At 37.1% G+C, this 17,797-nt stretch overlaps 1 protein-coding gene and 1 long non-coding RNA gene across 4 annotated transcripts; both read right to left on the reverse strand.

Annotated features, from left to right (window-relative positions):
• Positions 1 to 559: 559 nt before the first annotated feature.
• On the reverse strand, positions 560 to 1,442 carry LOC147514781 (uncharacterized). 2 transcript variants are annotated; one of them, XR_015213288.1, is made up of 4 exons: positions 1,359 to 1,442; positions 1,185 to 1,262; positions 728 to 990; positions 560 to 653 (listed from the first exon to the last, which is right to left on the reverse strand). It is a non-coding gene; the product is annotated as an uncharacterized LOC147514781 (long non-coding RNA). The 2 variants fall into 2 exon arrangements; XR_015213287.1 differs by having other exon boundaries at positions 728 to 1,000.
• An 8,342-nt stretch (positions 1,443 to 9,784) lies between these two features.
• LOC147514782 (alpha,alpha-trehalose-phosphate synthase [UDP-forming] 5-like) lies at positions 9,785 to 17,192 on the reverse strand. Of its 2 annotated transcripts, none has more exons than XM_086585157.1 (4): positions 17,003 to 17,192; positions 13,214 to 15,295; positions 11,469 to 11,742; positions 9,785 to 10,431 (listed from the first exon to the last, which is right to left on the reverse strand). In XM_086585157.1, exons 2-4 carry the CDS (start codon positions 15,202 to 15,204, stop codon positions 10,129 to 10,131), a joined length of 2,568 nt encoding a protein of 855 aa, XP_086441283.1. In that variant the 5' UTR covers positions 15,205 to 15,295; positions 17,003 to 17,192; the 3' UTR covers positions 9,785 to 10,128. The 2 variants fall into 2 exon arrangements, with proteins under 2 accessions (XP_086441283.1, XP_086441285.1); XM_086585159.1 differs by lacking the exon at positions 17,003 to 17,192 and adding an exon at positions 15,725 to 16,815.
• Between the last annotated feature and the right edge of the window lie 605 nt (positions 17,193 to 17,797).

Consider the following 17,797-nt stretch of genomic DNA (forward strand, 5'->3'; position numbering starts at 1 on the left):
AAGTTCATGTTAATTGGCATAGTGACTTACAAAAGAATCACAACTTAATTAATTCATTTGCAGCAAGCAAGCTAAATGGACATAATTCTAAGGCATCAACTTCATACATTTCCAACTTTAATAAATTGGTTAAATAACTAGTGTTAGTTTAAAAGTAAACCTGCACATGGCCAGTAGCAGCCCATGATGCACATCCATGAAGATTTTGCTCCATTACTCATATGGCATTCACACAATCACATTCCCTTAATGTACGGCCATGCATTACTGTTGCAAAAAAAAAAAAAGGCAGATAAGAACAATGTGGTAATCTGTTTGATCGTCTGGCTCGTCAATCATAACATATACCAAATCAAACCTTAATAAGATAGCAGGAGGAAGAGCCACATTGTACTGGAAAGAAGAGATGCAGGTCATTTTTATTTCCACATTTCACAGATGATACACACTGACATAATCAGTTCTCTACTATATTGGTCTTAAAATCAACATAAAGGTGCAAACATTTCTCACCTTTAGTGGTTTTGACTTGTCATGCCGGGCCGCCCGAGGGGTTGGCGCAGCTAAAATTGATGTTCGAGCATTTAATGTCGCCTGTATTCCCGCTTTTGTGATACTATGGTCTGTTGTTCCATGGCTTCATGAATGGCAACCTTTAAAGAGATCAGACAGTTAGAGAAAACTTTCAGGTCCCTCGAAAGATGAAGTCTAAATAACAGATGGTTACCTGATCTCTAACATCCATTTTATCAAATTCATCTATGCAACAAATTCCATTATCAGCAAGCATTAGAGCACCAAGAGCAGTAGAGCAAGCATATTCCCTCGAAAGCATGTTCCATTATCAACAAGCATTATCCGCAAGCATTAGAGCAACATATTCCCTCAAAAGCTGAAGTCTAAATAATAGATGGTTACCTTATGGTTTGCACATCTTTTTTGTCACTCTTTGGTAATCAGACCAGCTTTCAATTCGAAACAACCAAAGTCCTACAATCACCTTAAAACAAGTAAACCTTTGATAACTTTGTAGGAGTACCAAGAGGAGCTGTAATATTGAGCAACTCGACCCGACTTACAGAGTATTTAGGCATAGCAACAGATTTTTAGCATAAATTTAATGTGTTTGTTGAAAAAGGAAGAAGTCTATATAGCATAACATTTCTAAGTAACCAAGAGCTCACCCTGAACTGTTGGCTACCATCATCCTCCCCATCCCTCTTGCTATTTCTTATATCGCTATCTCTTCGACCATCAGATATCTGATTAAGAGCATACAAAGGAAACAATTTAAATGAAAGACTACTACAAATACAAATAAATAAAATTATGAGCTAGGAACATAAAATGGGCAAAACCTTAACAGAGTTAGCAATGAACATAAGGCGATCTGAGAGGTCTCTCACTCCTAGTGCCCGAAAGCCTCTTACACCTTCATTTCCTTGAGGAAGATTTTTTGGTATTTGAGACCTCTCTCCTACATTCTCGCTCTTTCACCTGGTGAAGCAAGTGCCATTATGTCTAGTATTACAACCAACGCATCCCATGAAAATGACCGTGGAAGAAGAGAAGAATTGCCAATTATCCAATCACAATCAAAATTCTCTCACTCCCCAATCAATTATCATATAAATTAATAACTTCAAAGCCATAATAAACAAAACAAAGATCTTAACAATACTTAATTAGTTTTGTGTGTCCCATCGGATGGTAGAAAGATCTTGGTTTACCCGGATAAGTTGGGCCTTGCCGAGACAAAGTTGGTGGAAAGTTTCTTAGCATCGGTTGGAGCAGACCTATAAAACTTCAAGCACCAATTGTTGTAGGGAATGGATAACTTCGAGCTATTTTTCTCATAATTGATAATTGATGGTATCTATGAACTAAAAATTTTACAGACTCATGTGAAAGGTTGGTGGCTACGTTATATAAATAAGTTCGAATGTCGAACGGGTATATGACTAAAAAAACTTTCCTTCGTTGGGATCTCAAGGCAATGGACCTAATGCCATACTACATGATAATATGTTTCTTGGCTCTTTTCAACATACTGAGAACACCATTGTCTACTTGACATACAAAGAAAAGGGTATTGATATCTTACCACATTTGACTAAAAGCGGTATTTCATCAGATTATATATGCACCTATCACATTCTAATTGGTATACATCATCTACACTTTGTAATTTGCGTGTTTTTTTTCTTCTTTATTATCCCAAAGGCAGATTTTTGTAAAAGCAGTCAAAACCTATACTTTTGTTAACTAAATAAACTATTAACATGATCAAAGGCCTACACGGAAGGGGAGACAAAAGTCCAAGACATTTATGGTGTCCCGAAAAGTGCGAAACGCACCGTCATGTCCTTCGACTTCTTATGAACTTACCCTGGATTTTAGACAGAAGTTAAACAACAGTAACTCATCAATCACTACGCCTACGCCAAAAGAGAACAATATAAGAGAGATTAGTTATTCTAGTTTAGTCTGGAATAAGAAATAGTTCTTCCTGTGAATTATTATGTGGTATCCTCTTGTATATTCCAATTATCCCGCCTTAGGTTCTTTTCACTCCAAAGTGATTGATGCGAATATAACACATCTAACAAGTTCACATATTCTTTTTTGGTATTTCATTTCATAAATGAATTTCTAACTCTGTTTTCCAGTTGTTATGAACTACTCTTTCTCAACACAGATTAAGAAATATATCCAGTTAATATGACTCCCAAAAATGAATATCCTCTCTCAGTCAATCCATTAAAGTTTGGGCCAATGTTTTGTTTCATTACTTGAGATCCATATCTCTAGAAAACACCGCTAAAGTAATAGTTCTACATTGACTATTTCATTAGTAGTATACTTATTTATAACAACCCATGCACTCCTATGTTATGGACAGAAAATGTGTAACACATGAATTGTATGTGCCAATCCACTAATAGTGTAATAGATCGTAAAACAGTCAAGTCAACAGAATTATATAAGCTAAAAAAAATAATGTAATCTCTAAAAACAATTCATAGACGGGAAAAATAAAGTAACAAAATAACAGAAACGGTGGTATTACATGATAAGTTAAGCAATGAATATGCTGATAAAACATAAATAAATAAAATAATAAAATAATTATCTCAGCAATAATAAATTTTACCTTCTGCGAACACCTCTACCTAACTTCGGCATCGGTGTTATTCACATGAAGTCGCGGACACCTTTCGCCGAGGCGAAGCAATGGACAACAGTGCCTGGTGTGTGAGTGAGTTCACATCCCAAAGACTAATGGCCTCTGCTTCAGCTATAACAACCTTCCCTCTATTTCTCCAGTAAAAATTTAACAGATTTGCTATAGTAATTAGGTGCCCATAAATCAAAGGGAATGAAGCAACGTGAGCAGATACACAATACAACATGAGAACATTTAAACTAACTAAAATCTATCATATAAAAATGCAACCTTTGGCCATCGTTGACAAGTTATACCAATCTATTGTTAACACACACCCTGAAAATCTTATGTCAAGACAAACCCAAAAACTAATTCCTAAATTTTTGAAAAATGGAAACAATAGAAATTGTAAATAAAAGATGATTCACTATACAAAACGCTACCTTGGACAATGAAGAAGCTTTCTTGAGCAGATTGAGCAATTGATTATGCAAATCCAACTCCTTAGCCAAAACCCTAACTGTTACAAAGAAAGAAGAAGAGAAGATTAAGAGAATTGAAGGAAAGAGAAGAGAAAGGAGAAGATGACGACTTGACTCAGTGGGCCACACTAGCGGCAGCAGTACAGTAGCAGTAGCGGTTTTCTCCGATGCTTACCTCACTTTTCTCTTTTTTATTGAAAGGGTGTGAGAGATCAATTTTTCTTTTATTTTTTTTGGCAATAGGTCACACTTCCTATCCGTCACCTAATATTGGGTAAATGTTACTAAATAAACCAAATATTTGCCTACAAAATATGTAAAGGTTGTTACCATTTCCAACGGAAAGTATGTGTGACAAACATTGTAACGGATGAATAAGTGTTAGCAATCAATTTTACTAAATGTTGCAAAATCAGTGTTATGGTGTAGTGGAGAGACCGAGAGAATAGCGGGAATCCAATTTGAATGAGTTTCGTATTGTGTATTTTTTTTTTCACGTATTTGACTATTTGGCATAAAGTCATAAACCACAGTAGAAAGTGAAAAATTTATATACCACTGTTTATGTTTAAGGTAGTGGGGATGTAGAGTACTCTCATGCTGGAAAAAAAACTAACCATGGTATATGGCCCAACTTATCCCACGGTTTTCATGTAACTGTGGCATATACTAGTAAACCAATGACCAAAGAAATTTCCGCCGTGATATATAAATATTTCCTACAGTTTTTGGAAGAACCGTGGTATAAACGTTCTTATTGACCATGGTATATGTGTTATTCTGTAGTAGCGATAGATACAAAAACTCTCCTTAAAAAATTCAATAATTTTTCAACAATTCTCACACACGCATAGATAAAAACAAAATTCCAGACCCAAATTCACAATTAAAAAAAAAAAAAAATACCTATCAAATAAAATTTTACAATAATGTACGTACCTCGTGCTTTTCTCTGGATTCCAACTAAAACCAATGAACAACAACTAGTAAATTCCCAATAATCAACAAAACCCGATCTTGTTTCTGCAGGAATCAAGACAGAATATATACTGGATTGGTCTGTAAACAAGATTGGATCGAGATGATAATTAGATCGAGATGATAATATTAAACTGGATTGGGTTGAGACGATGATTTTGTGGAAAAAAAATTTCAATTTTAGGGCTCGCGGCGTGAGAGAGAGCGAGAGGAGAGAAAGAAAGTTATGTTTTATATTTAATAGAGCGCGATTTTTTTTGTTTCTCTCTTTCGTGAAATTTTCAAGTTTTTAATTTGTAACACTTCTCCAACGATTTTTAAACGTTGGCAATTAAATCCAGAAAATTCACCTAAATAAAGCAACGCTTTACAACATTGCCAACGCTTATTTAACATTGGTAACTTGCTAACGGTAAATAACCGTTGCAAAGCAAAAAAAGTGCATGTTGCAAATATCCTATTATGGTGTAGTGTCCATTTTTTTTTTTTTGATAATTAAATTTTTTTGATAGAAGAGAAGAGATTACACAAGCATTACTATAAGTAATGGTATGATGTGGTGAGATCGAGAGAGGGTCACCAGCAGCATAGTAATGATACATACAACCTCCTGAAACTCCAAACCCATACGTTACACTATGTTATTGATAATCTCATGCTAGTAGAGAATCAAGTCTCTGAACCTATAGGTATTCCTTTTCGGTGTTATCAAAGACCAATACCAATAAGACAATAATGCTTTGACCTCCACACAAACTCTTTCCACATTGAACACCTTGTTCTTGAAGATTCTGCTATTCCTAGATTTCCATAAAACCCAAAATACTACATAAGGCGTCAGTTTCCATAGCTTAGCACAAAGTCGTTCCCTTTGAGTTTTGGCCACGATGCCAACCAATCCTCCAAGGATTCAAACCTAGCTATCATTGGAAAAGAAGTACAGACCGGTTGCATAATAGTCGTCCATACTTCAATTGTAAAGGAGCAATAGAGAAACAAGTGGATAATGTCCTCATGAAAAATACCACACACAGAGCATTTGACCCTTATATTCCATGGCACCAATTTAACCGTCATTGGATACCTCATATTCCCCGCCACATTTGTTTCCTCAACCCCATCTACTACGACATCACCATTTCTTTCCTTATTATTCGCATGTAATTCCCCAAACAATTTTTCATTTTTTCCAGACCATTTCTTCCTCCCCGAGTAGATATACCCAAAGTTTCAACAAGAGGAACCACCATGAATCTAATCCAATCACTTACCTCATTTGGATGCTGACAACTATATATGCTACTAGCAACCGTGGCCACATTCCCCATACTTGAAGCACCGTCGAGAGCAAATGATGATAGATCGGCAACATGTTCAGAGTACCAAGAAACTTGATCAATATGAGTCATCGAAGGGGAAGAGAATAAATCATTAAGACTCAAAGATGGCCCTGGATCTATTCTCACAGGTTGCTTGTTGTGTTGGGCCCGAGTAACGCTTCTACCCCTACTCTTATAAGAGTTGAGAATACCCATTCTCCAATTGAACTTGTTGGCCATGGTAATAACCCTTTTGGACCCGCAAAAAGATATATCCTGCCCTTTGAAGTATGGTCCCCTTTTGGACCAAAAGAGTGGTGTCTCCTACCCCTAGTTCTATGGTCCAACTTCCAGGGGGCCGCAGTGCTGAGCATGTGCAAGGTGTGCGACCGTACAGGGCCCCAAATCTTGAGAGCCCCAAGGAGTTTACTCCCTTGACGGAACTACACCTAAAAGAACAACGCTAAAGATGAACTCTACCCAGCAAGAAAACGGCTACGCGTTTATTAATCCGAAATTCTCACGGCGATTATTCTCTAAACTAAAAAAATTCATGTATTCTCTCCATTAAAATCAGAATGGAAATATTTATCTAACTAATTAATTAAGTTATGTTTCCAAATTAAAACTTAATTCTACAATCAATTAATGTAGAAATCGGCTTACGGCTATAAGAAAACCAAGAAGGAGGGGAAAAAACTATCCGTCTTATTCTTTGTTTTTTTTTTTCTTTCAATCTAAAAAAATAATAATAGTATGTATGTATATATCAGTTTATGATTTCTTTTTCTATAACGTGGACAAAAAAAAATGGTTATTGTTGTGGTTACTTTGCTTTTATGGTTGAGGGCCCTATTTCAATGTTATGCACAGGACACTGTTAATCTCAGAGCCACCCTTGCCAACTTCTTTCTACAAGAAATGAGCCTCAGCCCCCTCGTTCTATTATGGTTGTATAAAAACACCCTCCCATCGGCACTTACCTCTTAACCTCCCTGTTTTATAATATCTCATCAAATAACCTCCCCGTTTTTTCAGTTGAGAAAAAATCACGGTTGTTTTTTATTTTCCCAAATTTTTTTGCTTTCTTTTTTACCCTTTTAGATAAACATCACATATTCATCGCTATTTCAAAGGAAAAACACTTATTCAACTTCAATAACATGATTCAAACATTGATTCAATTCGATAACACGATTCAACTTGGAAATTAAGGGAATAAGGTTCGATAATGAGGAAATCAAGTTCGACGATGAAGAAATCAGGTTCGACAATGAAGAAATCAGGTTCAAACAATGAAGAAACAAAGTTTCATGATGAATAAATGAAATAATCACTTATTCCCTTGTTAGTCGTGTCTCTGGTATTTGTTTTATTTATTCTTCTTCTTCTCCTTCTTCGATCTATTTTGAACATTTTCCATCACTATGTAAATTGTTTTTTGTATACAAATTTTAGTATGCAAATTTTTTTTTTTACATAATGATGTTTCTTTGCAAATCCCATCAATATGTAAATATGTTTTGCATAGAAATTTCACTATGCAATTTTATTTTTACGTGAGTGATTTTCTATGAAAATTTATTTTACATATTGATTTTTCTATTTTTCTTCTTCATCTATTCTCGAACAAATTGGCTCCGTCACTATGTAAAATTGTTTTTACATTACAAATTTGAGTATGCAAATTTATTTTTACATAGTGATTTTTCCATGCAAATCCAATCACTATGTAATTTTGTTTTTGCATATAAATTTCACTATGCAAATTTATTTTTACATAATTGTTTTCTATTAAATTTTGTTTTACAAAGTGTTTTTTGAAAGTCTATTTTATCTTTTTGATATATGAATTTTTGCATTTCAAATCACGACTTGAACAAGTTTTTCAAATGATATCATCTTCAAATGGTTTTCGATCCCAAAATCGTCTCGTAAAAACCGGATCTACAACTTTCATGAGACAGCTACCACTTTTGTAATTTATTTTTGTCATGAAATGAATGATGTTAATATTTTTGCATTTTGTGTTATTTTGAAGTAATTTCTCTGCCAAACGCAAAAACTGGAATTCTCATGTTGAAAATTGAAAAGAGAGGAAAGAAGAAGACATTATAGGGGTATTTTTGTCTTTATCATGTTTTTTCTGAAAACAGGGTGGTTTCATGGGTTGGTTCGTTTTGAAGGGTGTTTTATTGAACCATTTACCTGGCAGGGAGATTTTTCTTAAAACCTGCTTCTTTCTAATATGAGCTGGACAAAGGGCCTGCTGTTCTAGTGGAATAGATGGACATGTGTCTAGATCAACCATAGTAGGTTCTGCTATCTGTTCACCGTCGTGAGACACTAGCTTTAGAACTCTTAAAAAGTTAAGTACTTCCCAACTCAACTCATTCTCTCTCGTCACTGACTCTGTTTGAAAGTGATCTATGTGTTCTTGACAGACAGCAAGTGGTTGCGTACCACCACTTTGTATGACCAAAGGCAGCTCCCCGACCTCGACTGTACATCAATTTCAAATTTTGAATTTTGAATATCTCCCACCAAAACCCTTTCAAAACCAAGAGGTCTAGACTCATATCTGACGTGGCCACCATTTGACTGACAGCTGGGCTACTTGACTGACACCTGTCACCTTGACCATGATCCACTGCTCCTTGTCCGACTTCGTTTTCCCCCACCACAGATTCACCACTCACCATCTCCGGCCAAGTAGGGATAACGTCCTCCCTTTCTCCATCAAAATTCACCTCAACCCAAACCAGGAACACATACCCTCTCTCCTCCATACTAATTATTCTAGGAACCAAACCCACATCTCCTACCTTTGATTTAACCCGAATCTTCTTACTACAACAGTTCAGAGAAGTTTCGTCTAACTCGGCAGATCTTTGGTTTTCAAGTGAAGAGGAACCCCTGAAAAAGAGAGCCATACTTACTTCAACTTCAAGCTGTTATAGTTGATACTCCCTATTTCAGGATTCCATACTTAACCTAGTATCATATCCATATCCACCTTCGCTGTTGTCTTTGACTAGTTGGCATTCAAAATAATTGTTTCTAACAATGAGAGATCACCAGCTTTGTATATTGGTAGACTGTTGTTAGAACATTCCCAATGCAAGTAATTTTGAGGGGAAATAGCAACTTGTCATCCTTGTTAAGCAAAAAACAATGGCCCAATGCAAAAGTGACAATGAGAATAGTTTTTCACTGAGTAACAATAGGGGTAGCACTTGCTACTGAGGTGTGAGTTTCAGACATAACTTTTTATTCCGTTTTGTGTGTTCTTTTTGAAATTTTGAGTGTTTTTTTTTCCAGGTTCCGTCCCACATGTTTTTTCGATTGTTGTTTTGTCCCATATGTTTTTTCGACTTTTTTCGATTGTTGTTTTTACGATATTTTTTCGTTTTTAATATTTAGACGGAATGAAGCATTCTGTCTGAAGTTTAAAATCACTTCTGCAACCCTTGATAGTTTTTCACCAGCAAAGTAGCCATGAAGAGAAATAGTCCTTTGTGGCTCCTATGTGGAGATAGCAAGCCGCTGTTAAAAGCTGCTTGCAGGAATGCTCTTAAAGCCATATCTAGACGCATTATTGCACAATAATTGCAAATGACATAGACACATAAACCATCGGTACATTTTTAAGCCATTCTCAGAATCTCAGTCACGTTTTTTATGTAGGACAAAACGTCCAAAATACGGTCCCCTCTCAACTTTACTTATGATTGTGATATTACGAAGAGTAACATTTTCCAGCTTAGCTATTCAATTGTGTCCGGGTATGGAATGCAACATTTAGACTAAAGTGGCTATACTGCAAACCTGCGCTCTTGAACCTTGAACATGATTTACCAAATTACCTTTAGCTTGAGTTATTTTTTGTAGATGAGGAGAATACATATAAACATTACATCTAACAAGGACAAACAAATCAAGTGCATTCTTACCTACTTCACTACAAAAAACCAAACAGCATATAGCCATATACTCTTAAATACGTTTAAGTGGAAATTAAACATAATACACAAAGGGTCTTCCTCGTTGTACAATGAGCTCATCCCAAGCCGACATTGTGCACAGGTCAAGCAAATGTGAGCTGCTGATCTCTGAAGTTGACCTTACAAAGAATTGAAGCAAGGGTTCCTTGCCTCATATATTTATAATTGGTATATAATCATCGAGAAATTGGAGCAGTTCTGGCCGCTTGCTCTGAAGCTGTAGCAAGGCCCTGCAACATTCGGACTATCTCCATTGTGTCTTCCAAATAATACTTCGCTTTGCTCGGTTTCTGACCAACTGTGCAAGCAAACACTTCAGCTACAGGGGAAAGAACAGGACCTGCTGCGGCAGTGGTGATGACCTCAAACATATCCTCATCTGATCGATCATCACCAACGCATAGCACAAAGTCTGGAAGCATACCCTTATCTCGCATTGTTTTTAGAAGGCGTTCAGCCACCAAGCCCTTACTGACACCCTGTCAAATACGCGCTTACAATCAGATAAAATTGGAGTTGGAAGAATGAAAGCTCAATGAGCAACGCAGAATGTTAGCAGAAGCAGTTGCAGGTCACAAAAAAAGGAGGGCCATAATGAGCATTAGGAAACCTAGGGGGCAAAAAAACAGAGGAAAGAGGAACATACCGAGCGTTAATGAAAATAAAGTTCCAAAAACAAATGTAACTAAATGGTTTCTTATCAACCCATGATAGATTGCCCATCAACTGAAACTGGAGATAAGGCTCCGGGAAGATCTCAACAAGGAAAATATATGGAGGCTTTTGTTTCACCTACAATGTACACATTTGTCTAATGGCTCATCAGAAGAACTTTCCATGATTCTTTTAAAGAATATAAGTTGTAGAACCCATAACATGATATAAATCTAGACTTCCTGTTCTTACACACATGCTTCCTGTTATGAGGAGAGCAGACCCATTTGGGAAAATTGCCTCAAGTGCCTCTAGTATTGAATTATCTACCTGAACAATTCATAAATTTCAATAGGCCTTCATCACATAAAGTATGTCAAGAAAGATTTCTTCCTTGTGTAGTATGGAATCTGCTGCATTGCTGGACTGTTGACAAGAGAGGACCCAAAAATTTGCAGTATCAACACATAGACTACTTGTGCATTCATGCATGAAAGCTTGATTATTTTTCAAATATTTATTATGAAAATTGTAAATGCTTGAATCACCATTCAAGAAATAGGTGTTCCTTATATTCGGATATATCTAAGTTGAGAACCATATAATGGTGGAGCCTGGACCACCATATACGTTCCATATACATCATATGACATTTACAGAGAAGTAATTTTTCCCACGGAGCTAATAATTCACCACATTTGGGAAGAATGTAGGTAATTGACAGTCATTATCCAATAAATTGTAGTATGGAGAAAATGAAATGTTGAAAGATAAGAATCCAAATGAAACCAGTATCAATATTTTTTGAAAAAAAGGATGTTACGTAATGGTTTTTTATTTTTTTAAGGAGTGATTGACTAACCTGAGGCTTAACTTCGACAATGTGTTGGCCACTCTTAACAGAGACCGGATCGTTGGCAAGTACACTTTCAAGGTGGTCAAGAAGTTCCTTAGCCTGGCATGAACCAAAATCTGGATCAGCATATTGGTAATGCCAAACAAGTGCACTCTCTTTTGTTTCAATGGTAGAACCATCAGTTGTTTCAGTGTACAGCTTCATCACAGGCTCCACAGTCTGCTTCCAATCAAACTCTGCTACAGGAACACAAGTTTCCCATTCCTCATCATGACTCTGCCTGAAGAGGACGGCATACATGTTTTACACCACAAGCAGAGAAACAAATTAGTCAATGTCAGAGGAAAAGAATCTAAGAGGTAAGTGTAGCATGCATAAGGTTATTATCGAAAAACAGTAAAATTCATATGTGAGAGTTTCCAACTGATGACGAGACCAACAAATTAGATTGTTAACACCAAAAAGAAGCCTATGTCCAAAATATATAACCATAAACAGATTCGAACATATTTCTCACAACACCATTTGCAAAAAGTTCGGAAGAAGAAAGAAATTGCATGACTATGATGTCTGAGTGTCTGACCTTGCCGATGCTTAGCTTAAGAAACTCATGATTGAACCCTAAGATGGTTAGTTCCATATTGTTCGTCAAACTTCTACATTTATGCCTTAAACCAAGTGGTGAAATGGGCATTTTAACATACCATTCGTATAATGTGAAAGTTGACAAATGAAAACAAACAATTCTGGAAACTGTAGGCCACATACCAACAGTCCAACACTATAGAAGACAATGAGTAGACCATAATTTATGACTTAAGTCCATATTCTCTTTCTATCACTCTCATACTTCTCTTACTCACGACTCATTCCCTTATCACGAATGTAAGTGGACACCATCAATGTTAGTATATTACTTGATATGTTGGGGCTTCAAATCATTTTAGTGCACAAGCAAGTTACTGAATGTAAGTGGACACCATCAGGTATTGGAACGGTTAAACTAAATGCAGATGGATCAATGGAGTAAGGTAGATGGGGATATGGAGGTATGATCAGAAATGCACAAGGTGATGTTTTATTAGCATACACAGGGTCAAAGAGCAGAAATCAGTGCTAGCGCAAGAACTCAAAGGGATTCAAGCAGGGTTGCAAAGTTGTATGATAATGAAGTTTTCTCAGGTGGAAGTAGAGTCTGATTCTATGAGGTCTATCATGGCTATCAAAGGGATTGAGAAACCTCCTTGGTTTTGTACCAATTTAGTAGCTAGTATCAGGTTTATGGCCTTGAGCTTTGTAAGCATTAGTTTCAAGTATGTGTATAGGGAGTCTAGTAGGTGTGCAGATCTGTTAGCATCTCTACCTTCTAGTAATGAGTCATGTAATCTCTTTATACCTCCTCTAGACAGGCGATTGCAAACATATGTTGAGGATAAAATAGGACATATCATTGAGAGGAATTAACAAGTGGGGTCTATGCCTAACCCCATTAACTTTTTTCAAAAAAGAAAAATGACATGATAATATTCTAGCAACAGCACAGGCCTTCAGCTAGTGTACCTTGAGAAAATAATTACCAATTATATCTCACCTAAACACTGAAACTATCAAAGCTTTGTCATACTGTTCATAATTAGAATCTTCTCAAGGACATTAAGTCTAGATGACCATGAGTACCAATGTGCCATTGGAAATCCTGAGGGACATAGAAAATGCAAACAAATTCAGGGGCAACTAAAATAAGTGCATACCTCATGAAGTAACCATGTTCTGCAGCAAGTCCAAGACCTTCACACGATGAAAACCACTCGGTAAGAGTCTTTTTGTCTCTCCCACTAACGAGGAAGACAACATTCTTTGGGTCCCTACACAAGCTGTTTAAGAAACCGATGACCTCAGGATTTGGTGTTTTGTCGATAACTGAAGGTGCCATCATAGTACCATCGTAATCTAAGAGAATTGCTCGATTCTTGGTTCTCTTGTAAGCAGAGACAATATGGTCCAGCAAGAGCTTCCTGAAATTAGGATCAAGGGCAATGACCCTAAAACCCAAACCAAAACCAATACCCCAGCACCTTCTCCTCATATGGTCCCTACACGCCCTTTCAAGATCCTGTAAAAAGCTATGCGCCCAGTACCCAACATCATGTGTAGTTACATACCTATAATGCTTTTCGTGCCGGAATTGTTTCTCTGACTCTGGGATTACTAAAGCAGAATCCATAGCTTCAGCTACAGCATCAATGTTCCATGGATTGACACGGATGGCTCCACTAAGTGATGGAGAGCAGCCGATGAACTCGGACACTACCAACATGCTCTTCTTAGACACAGAAGGATCAAGTTGCAGAGTCTCATCTAGCTTCTTGTTTCCTTGTCGGCATATTATGTATTCGTAAGGTATGAGATTCATCCCATCTCTCACTGCCGTAACTAGACAGCACTCCGCAATCATGTAATAGGCAATCCTCTCATAGAATTGAAGTGGGGTATCAATCAAAACCACAGGTTCATAGCCTGGCCTCCCAAAAGTTTGATTAATCCTCTTCACTGTGGAATAAGTCTCAGACTGAACCTCTTGTACATCTCTACCCCGTCCTCTTGCTGGGTTTGCAATCTGAACCAACACAACTTTTCCCCTCCAATCAGGATGCTGTATGAGCAACTGCTCCATAGCCAACAGCTTCAGGCTGATCCCTTTGAAGATGTCCATGTCGTCCACCCCAAGCAACACTGTACAACCACTAAACTGATCCCTTAGCTCTGCAACACGGGATTCAGTCTCAGGAAGATTCATGACAGACTTAAGCTGGCCCATGTGAATTCCAACAGGAAGGATCTTTATGCTGACAGTGCGACCATAATACTCAAGACCTATGTATCCCCTTTTAGACTGATAACCAAGGCCTAGCATTCTACTACAACAAGAGAGGAAGTGCCTAGCATAGTCAAATGTATGAAAACCAATGAGGTCAGAGTTGAGTAGGGCACGCAGGAGCTCGTCTCTAACAGGAAGTGTCCGATAAATCTCAGATGAAGGGAAGGGGCTGTGAAGGAAGAAGCCAAGCTTGACCCTATTAAATCGTTTTCTCAAAAAGGTCGGTAGCACCATTAAATGGTAGTCATGAACCCACACAAAGTCGTCATCAGGATTGATCACTTCCATCACCTTGTCTGCAAATATCTTGTTGACAGAAACATATGCTTGCCACAAGGAGCGATCAAACCGTCCACCAAGATCTGGTGAGAGAGGAAGCATATAGTGAAACAAAGGCCAAAGGTGCTGCTTACAGAACCCAAGGTAAAATTTGTTGAAGAGATCCGGAGGGAGGAATGCTGGGACACATTTGAAGGTCTCTAGCAATGTCTGGGCCACATCATCCTGTTCACTTGGATCAATCTCCTCCTTCAGGCAACCAATGTAAATGACTTCCACATCTTCTCCAAGACCATCTTTTAATTGCAAAAGAAGGGAATCCTCATCCCAGCTGAAGTACCACCCTCCATCACCATCAGATCTTCGGTGGGCACGTAGTGGAAGCTGATTTCCCACAATGATCATACGCTCCTGAGATACTGAAGAAGGAACATCAGAGTTGACACTATTGCTGTTCTCATCATCAAGTTCAGAGATAATTCCAGCCACGGTCATCACTCTAGGGAGTCTCTTCCCAACTCGACCGAAATTCAAAGTATCACCAGAGGCAAGATCCAACAAGTTGGAATAAGACCTTGAAACCATTGTAGAGTACAAACTGACGTCCAGGTATTCAAAAATGATAACGAGAGTCTGATGATGCCACTTTTGTCAAATTTCTACAATCAACGTACTCCTACAAAAAGAAATTATTGACAAATTGAAATCAGTAAAGGAGACATAAGAGTACTCTTGAAACCTCAAAGTTAAAAACATATTATGCAACCAAATATAGGATATGACCAGTGTGTCAGACAGTTCACGCGAGATTTGAAATTCATAACATGAGCTTCAAGTCCAAACTCAGACTCCAAAGTCCTAAACTGTCAAGTATTGTTGACAAAGGGACGGGAATACCCCAAAGTAGAAAATGAAAAAGTGCTCAAACTTTAGAAAACGTTTGGAGATACTACTGAACACTGGATTTGCTGCAAATAAGTGAAGACATTGAGTCCACCAAATAATAATTTAAGTGATTGACAACAGAAATCAAAATCTTGATCCCTCCACACAAAAAAATAAATTCATGCAGAAGCCGGAAATTAAGAAAAAAACAAAGCCTTACCACCACACAAAATCACAAATGATATTAGCTTCAAACTTATGCAGCAAACAGCAAAGCTCTCTGACAGACAAAGATCCAACCAAACACGAACACTTGTATCTCAAATTGGAACATAACCCAGAAAAAAACTAGGAAAATTAGGGGATGGCTGGGACTTCTAGTAGCTTAAAGCCCAATGATTTCATGGTGAACATCAAATCCTCATGAACACAAAACTTCATACTCTAAGGAAGCAGCTATTAACCAAGCAAAAACGAAAAAGGAAGCAGCTATTCAAAAATTAAAACGAAAAATAGTTTCACCGCGAGAAAGAAACACTCATCTATGACAGTAGTTGTGTATGATTACAACTTTCAAGAATCCCCAAAGAACCTAAATGGCTCGACTACCAAGTCTTCACAATAACGGTTCACAATGACAACCCAAGGACAGAGATTGAGCACAAAAAAAGGAGAAATGATTGCGGAGTATTTACATTCTCGACTTAAAACTCACAAGATAAATTAAGTTGACATGAAAAGATTCTAATAAATCAACTCCACCATAATAAAGATTATTCCTCACAATAAATTTATTATTCTTTTACTTTATTTTTATCTGATACAATGTTCCAAAATATAAATTAAGACAATCACAATCTAACACAGTCAAAGGTGCACATGATGAGTATCCTAGGAATAGTTGGCATTCGAAATTAAGAAAAATTTAGTTTATTATAAAATGGGCATCTAATCCTCAACTGACTGAAAAGTATGTATAAACAACAACATCCAGAAATAAAACAGAGAAACCCACTCAGATCAGTTATTTGAGCAGAACTTAGAGACATATAGTCTGAGAATTCTCTCAAGTTAAGTGAGACTTTTGAGGAATCCCCACAAGAAGAAACTGAGACAAGAACTACCTTCCTAGTTCATACTTCATACCAAAAACATAATCCTTAATTAAGAAAAAAAAAAAAACATTTTAACAAACACACCAACCCAACAAAGAAAAATCTGAAGAAATTTGGACTTATTCAGATTTCAGACTTTTAAGCAAAACCACCAAAAGCTACACTCCTTCACACAACAGATCCTTTCAGACACAGCTCAAGATCACTAAATGCTTATATGTTGACAGCCCAAAGTAGTAATGAAAACAAACACCTACCAATTCAAGTAGTAACTGAGCAGAACTAGCAGAAAGTAAGTACTTATTATACTAAAAAAGTAAAACATGGATAATAATAATAGGAAGAAGCTTAAAACAGAAGAAAGAAAGTAAGAAAGAACTGACCTTTCAAGCAGACATGAATGAAAGGAGAGAATCTTATTAGTATTTTTTCTCTCTCTCTTTTTGACAGTGGTTGCAACTTACTTACGTACTAAATATACATATATAGAGAATTAGATTCTTTGTATCTTTTTTTCTCTCCACTCACTCTCATTCTCTCATTACAAAAAACAGTCTCAGTCTCAAGTGTGCTGACGAGCTGTACAAGAAACTGAAGAAAGCACAGTGTCTTTCTCTGTTATTAATCATTCTTAACTTTTTGTGCATATTGTCTTTGTTTTGCAACCGTCAAATGTGCCACCATGTCACATACACCACTCAGTTAAATTACCTTTTTTTTATTGGGTACATTGACCAGTTTCAGTGGTAAGGTCAACTGGTTAACACTTAATTGGTTAAAAAACAAAAGTCTGATTTTGACTTCATTTGTTAAGTATAGTTTTTGAGATACACGGTACAGTCGAATGTTTCTCATCATGACTAGTGGAATTTAAGAAATGGGCCTCAGCCCCTCGTGTCCGTTCAGTTACATCTAATTATGGGTGATAATCTCGCGCTCCGGCTCTAAACAATGTGTCAAAACCCTCAAAAGTTGGCCCTCACAGCACCCTCATGCTTGTTAGGGGTAGGCTAGGGTCTAGATTCTAGAGCATGGACCCGGCCCTCATTTGGCCCTCACTCATATGGGATATTTTGTAATTTGGTCCTCTGTCAAATATAAAAAGAAAAGTGAACCCTAAATCCCTAAATGAGTGACGCCATGGATAAGAATCTGACTTCCACCATCCCACACTCTTT

This window comes from Coptis chinensis, chromosome 2 (assembly GCF_015680905.1).
Source record: "Coptis chinensis isolate HL-2020 chromosome 2, ASM1568090v1, whole genome shotgun sequence".
NCBI lineage: Eukaryota > Viridiplantae > Streptophyta > Magnoliopsida > Ranunculales > Ranunculaceae > Coptis > Coptis chinensis.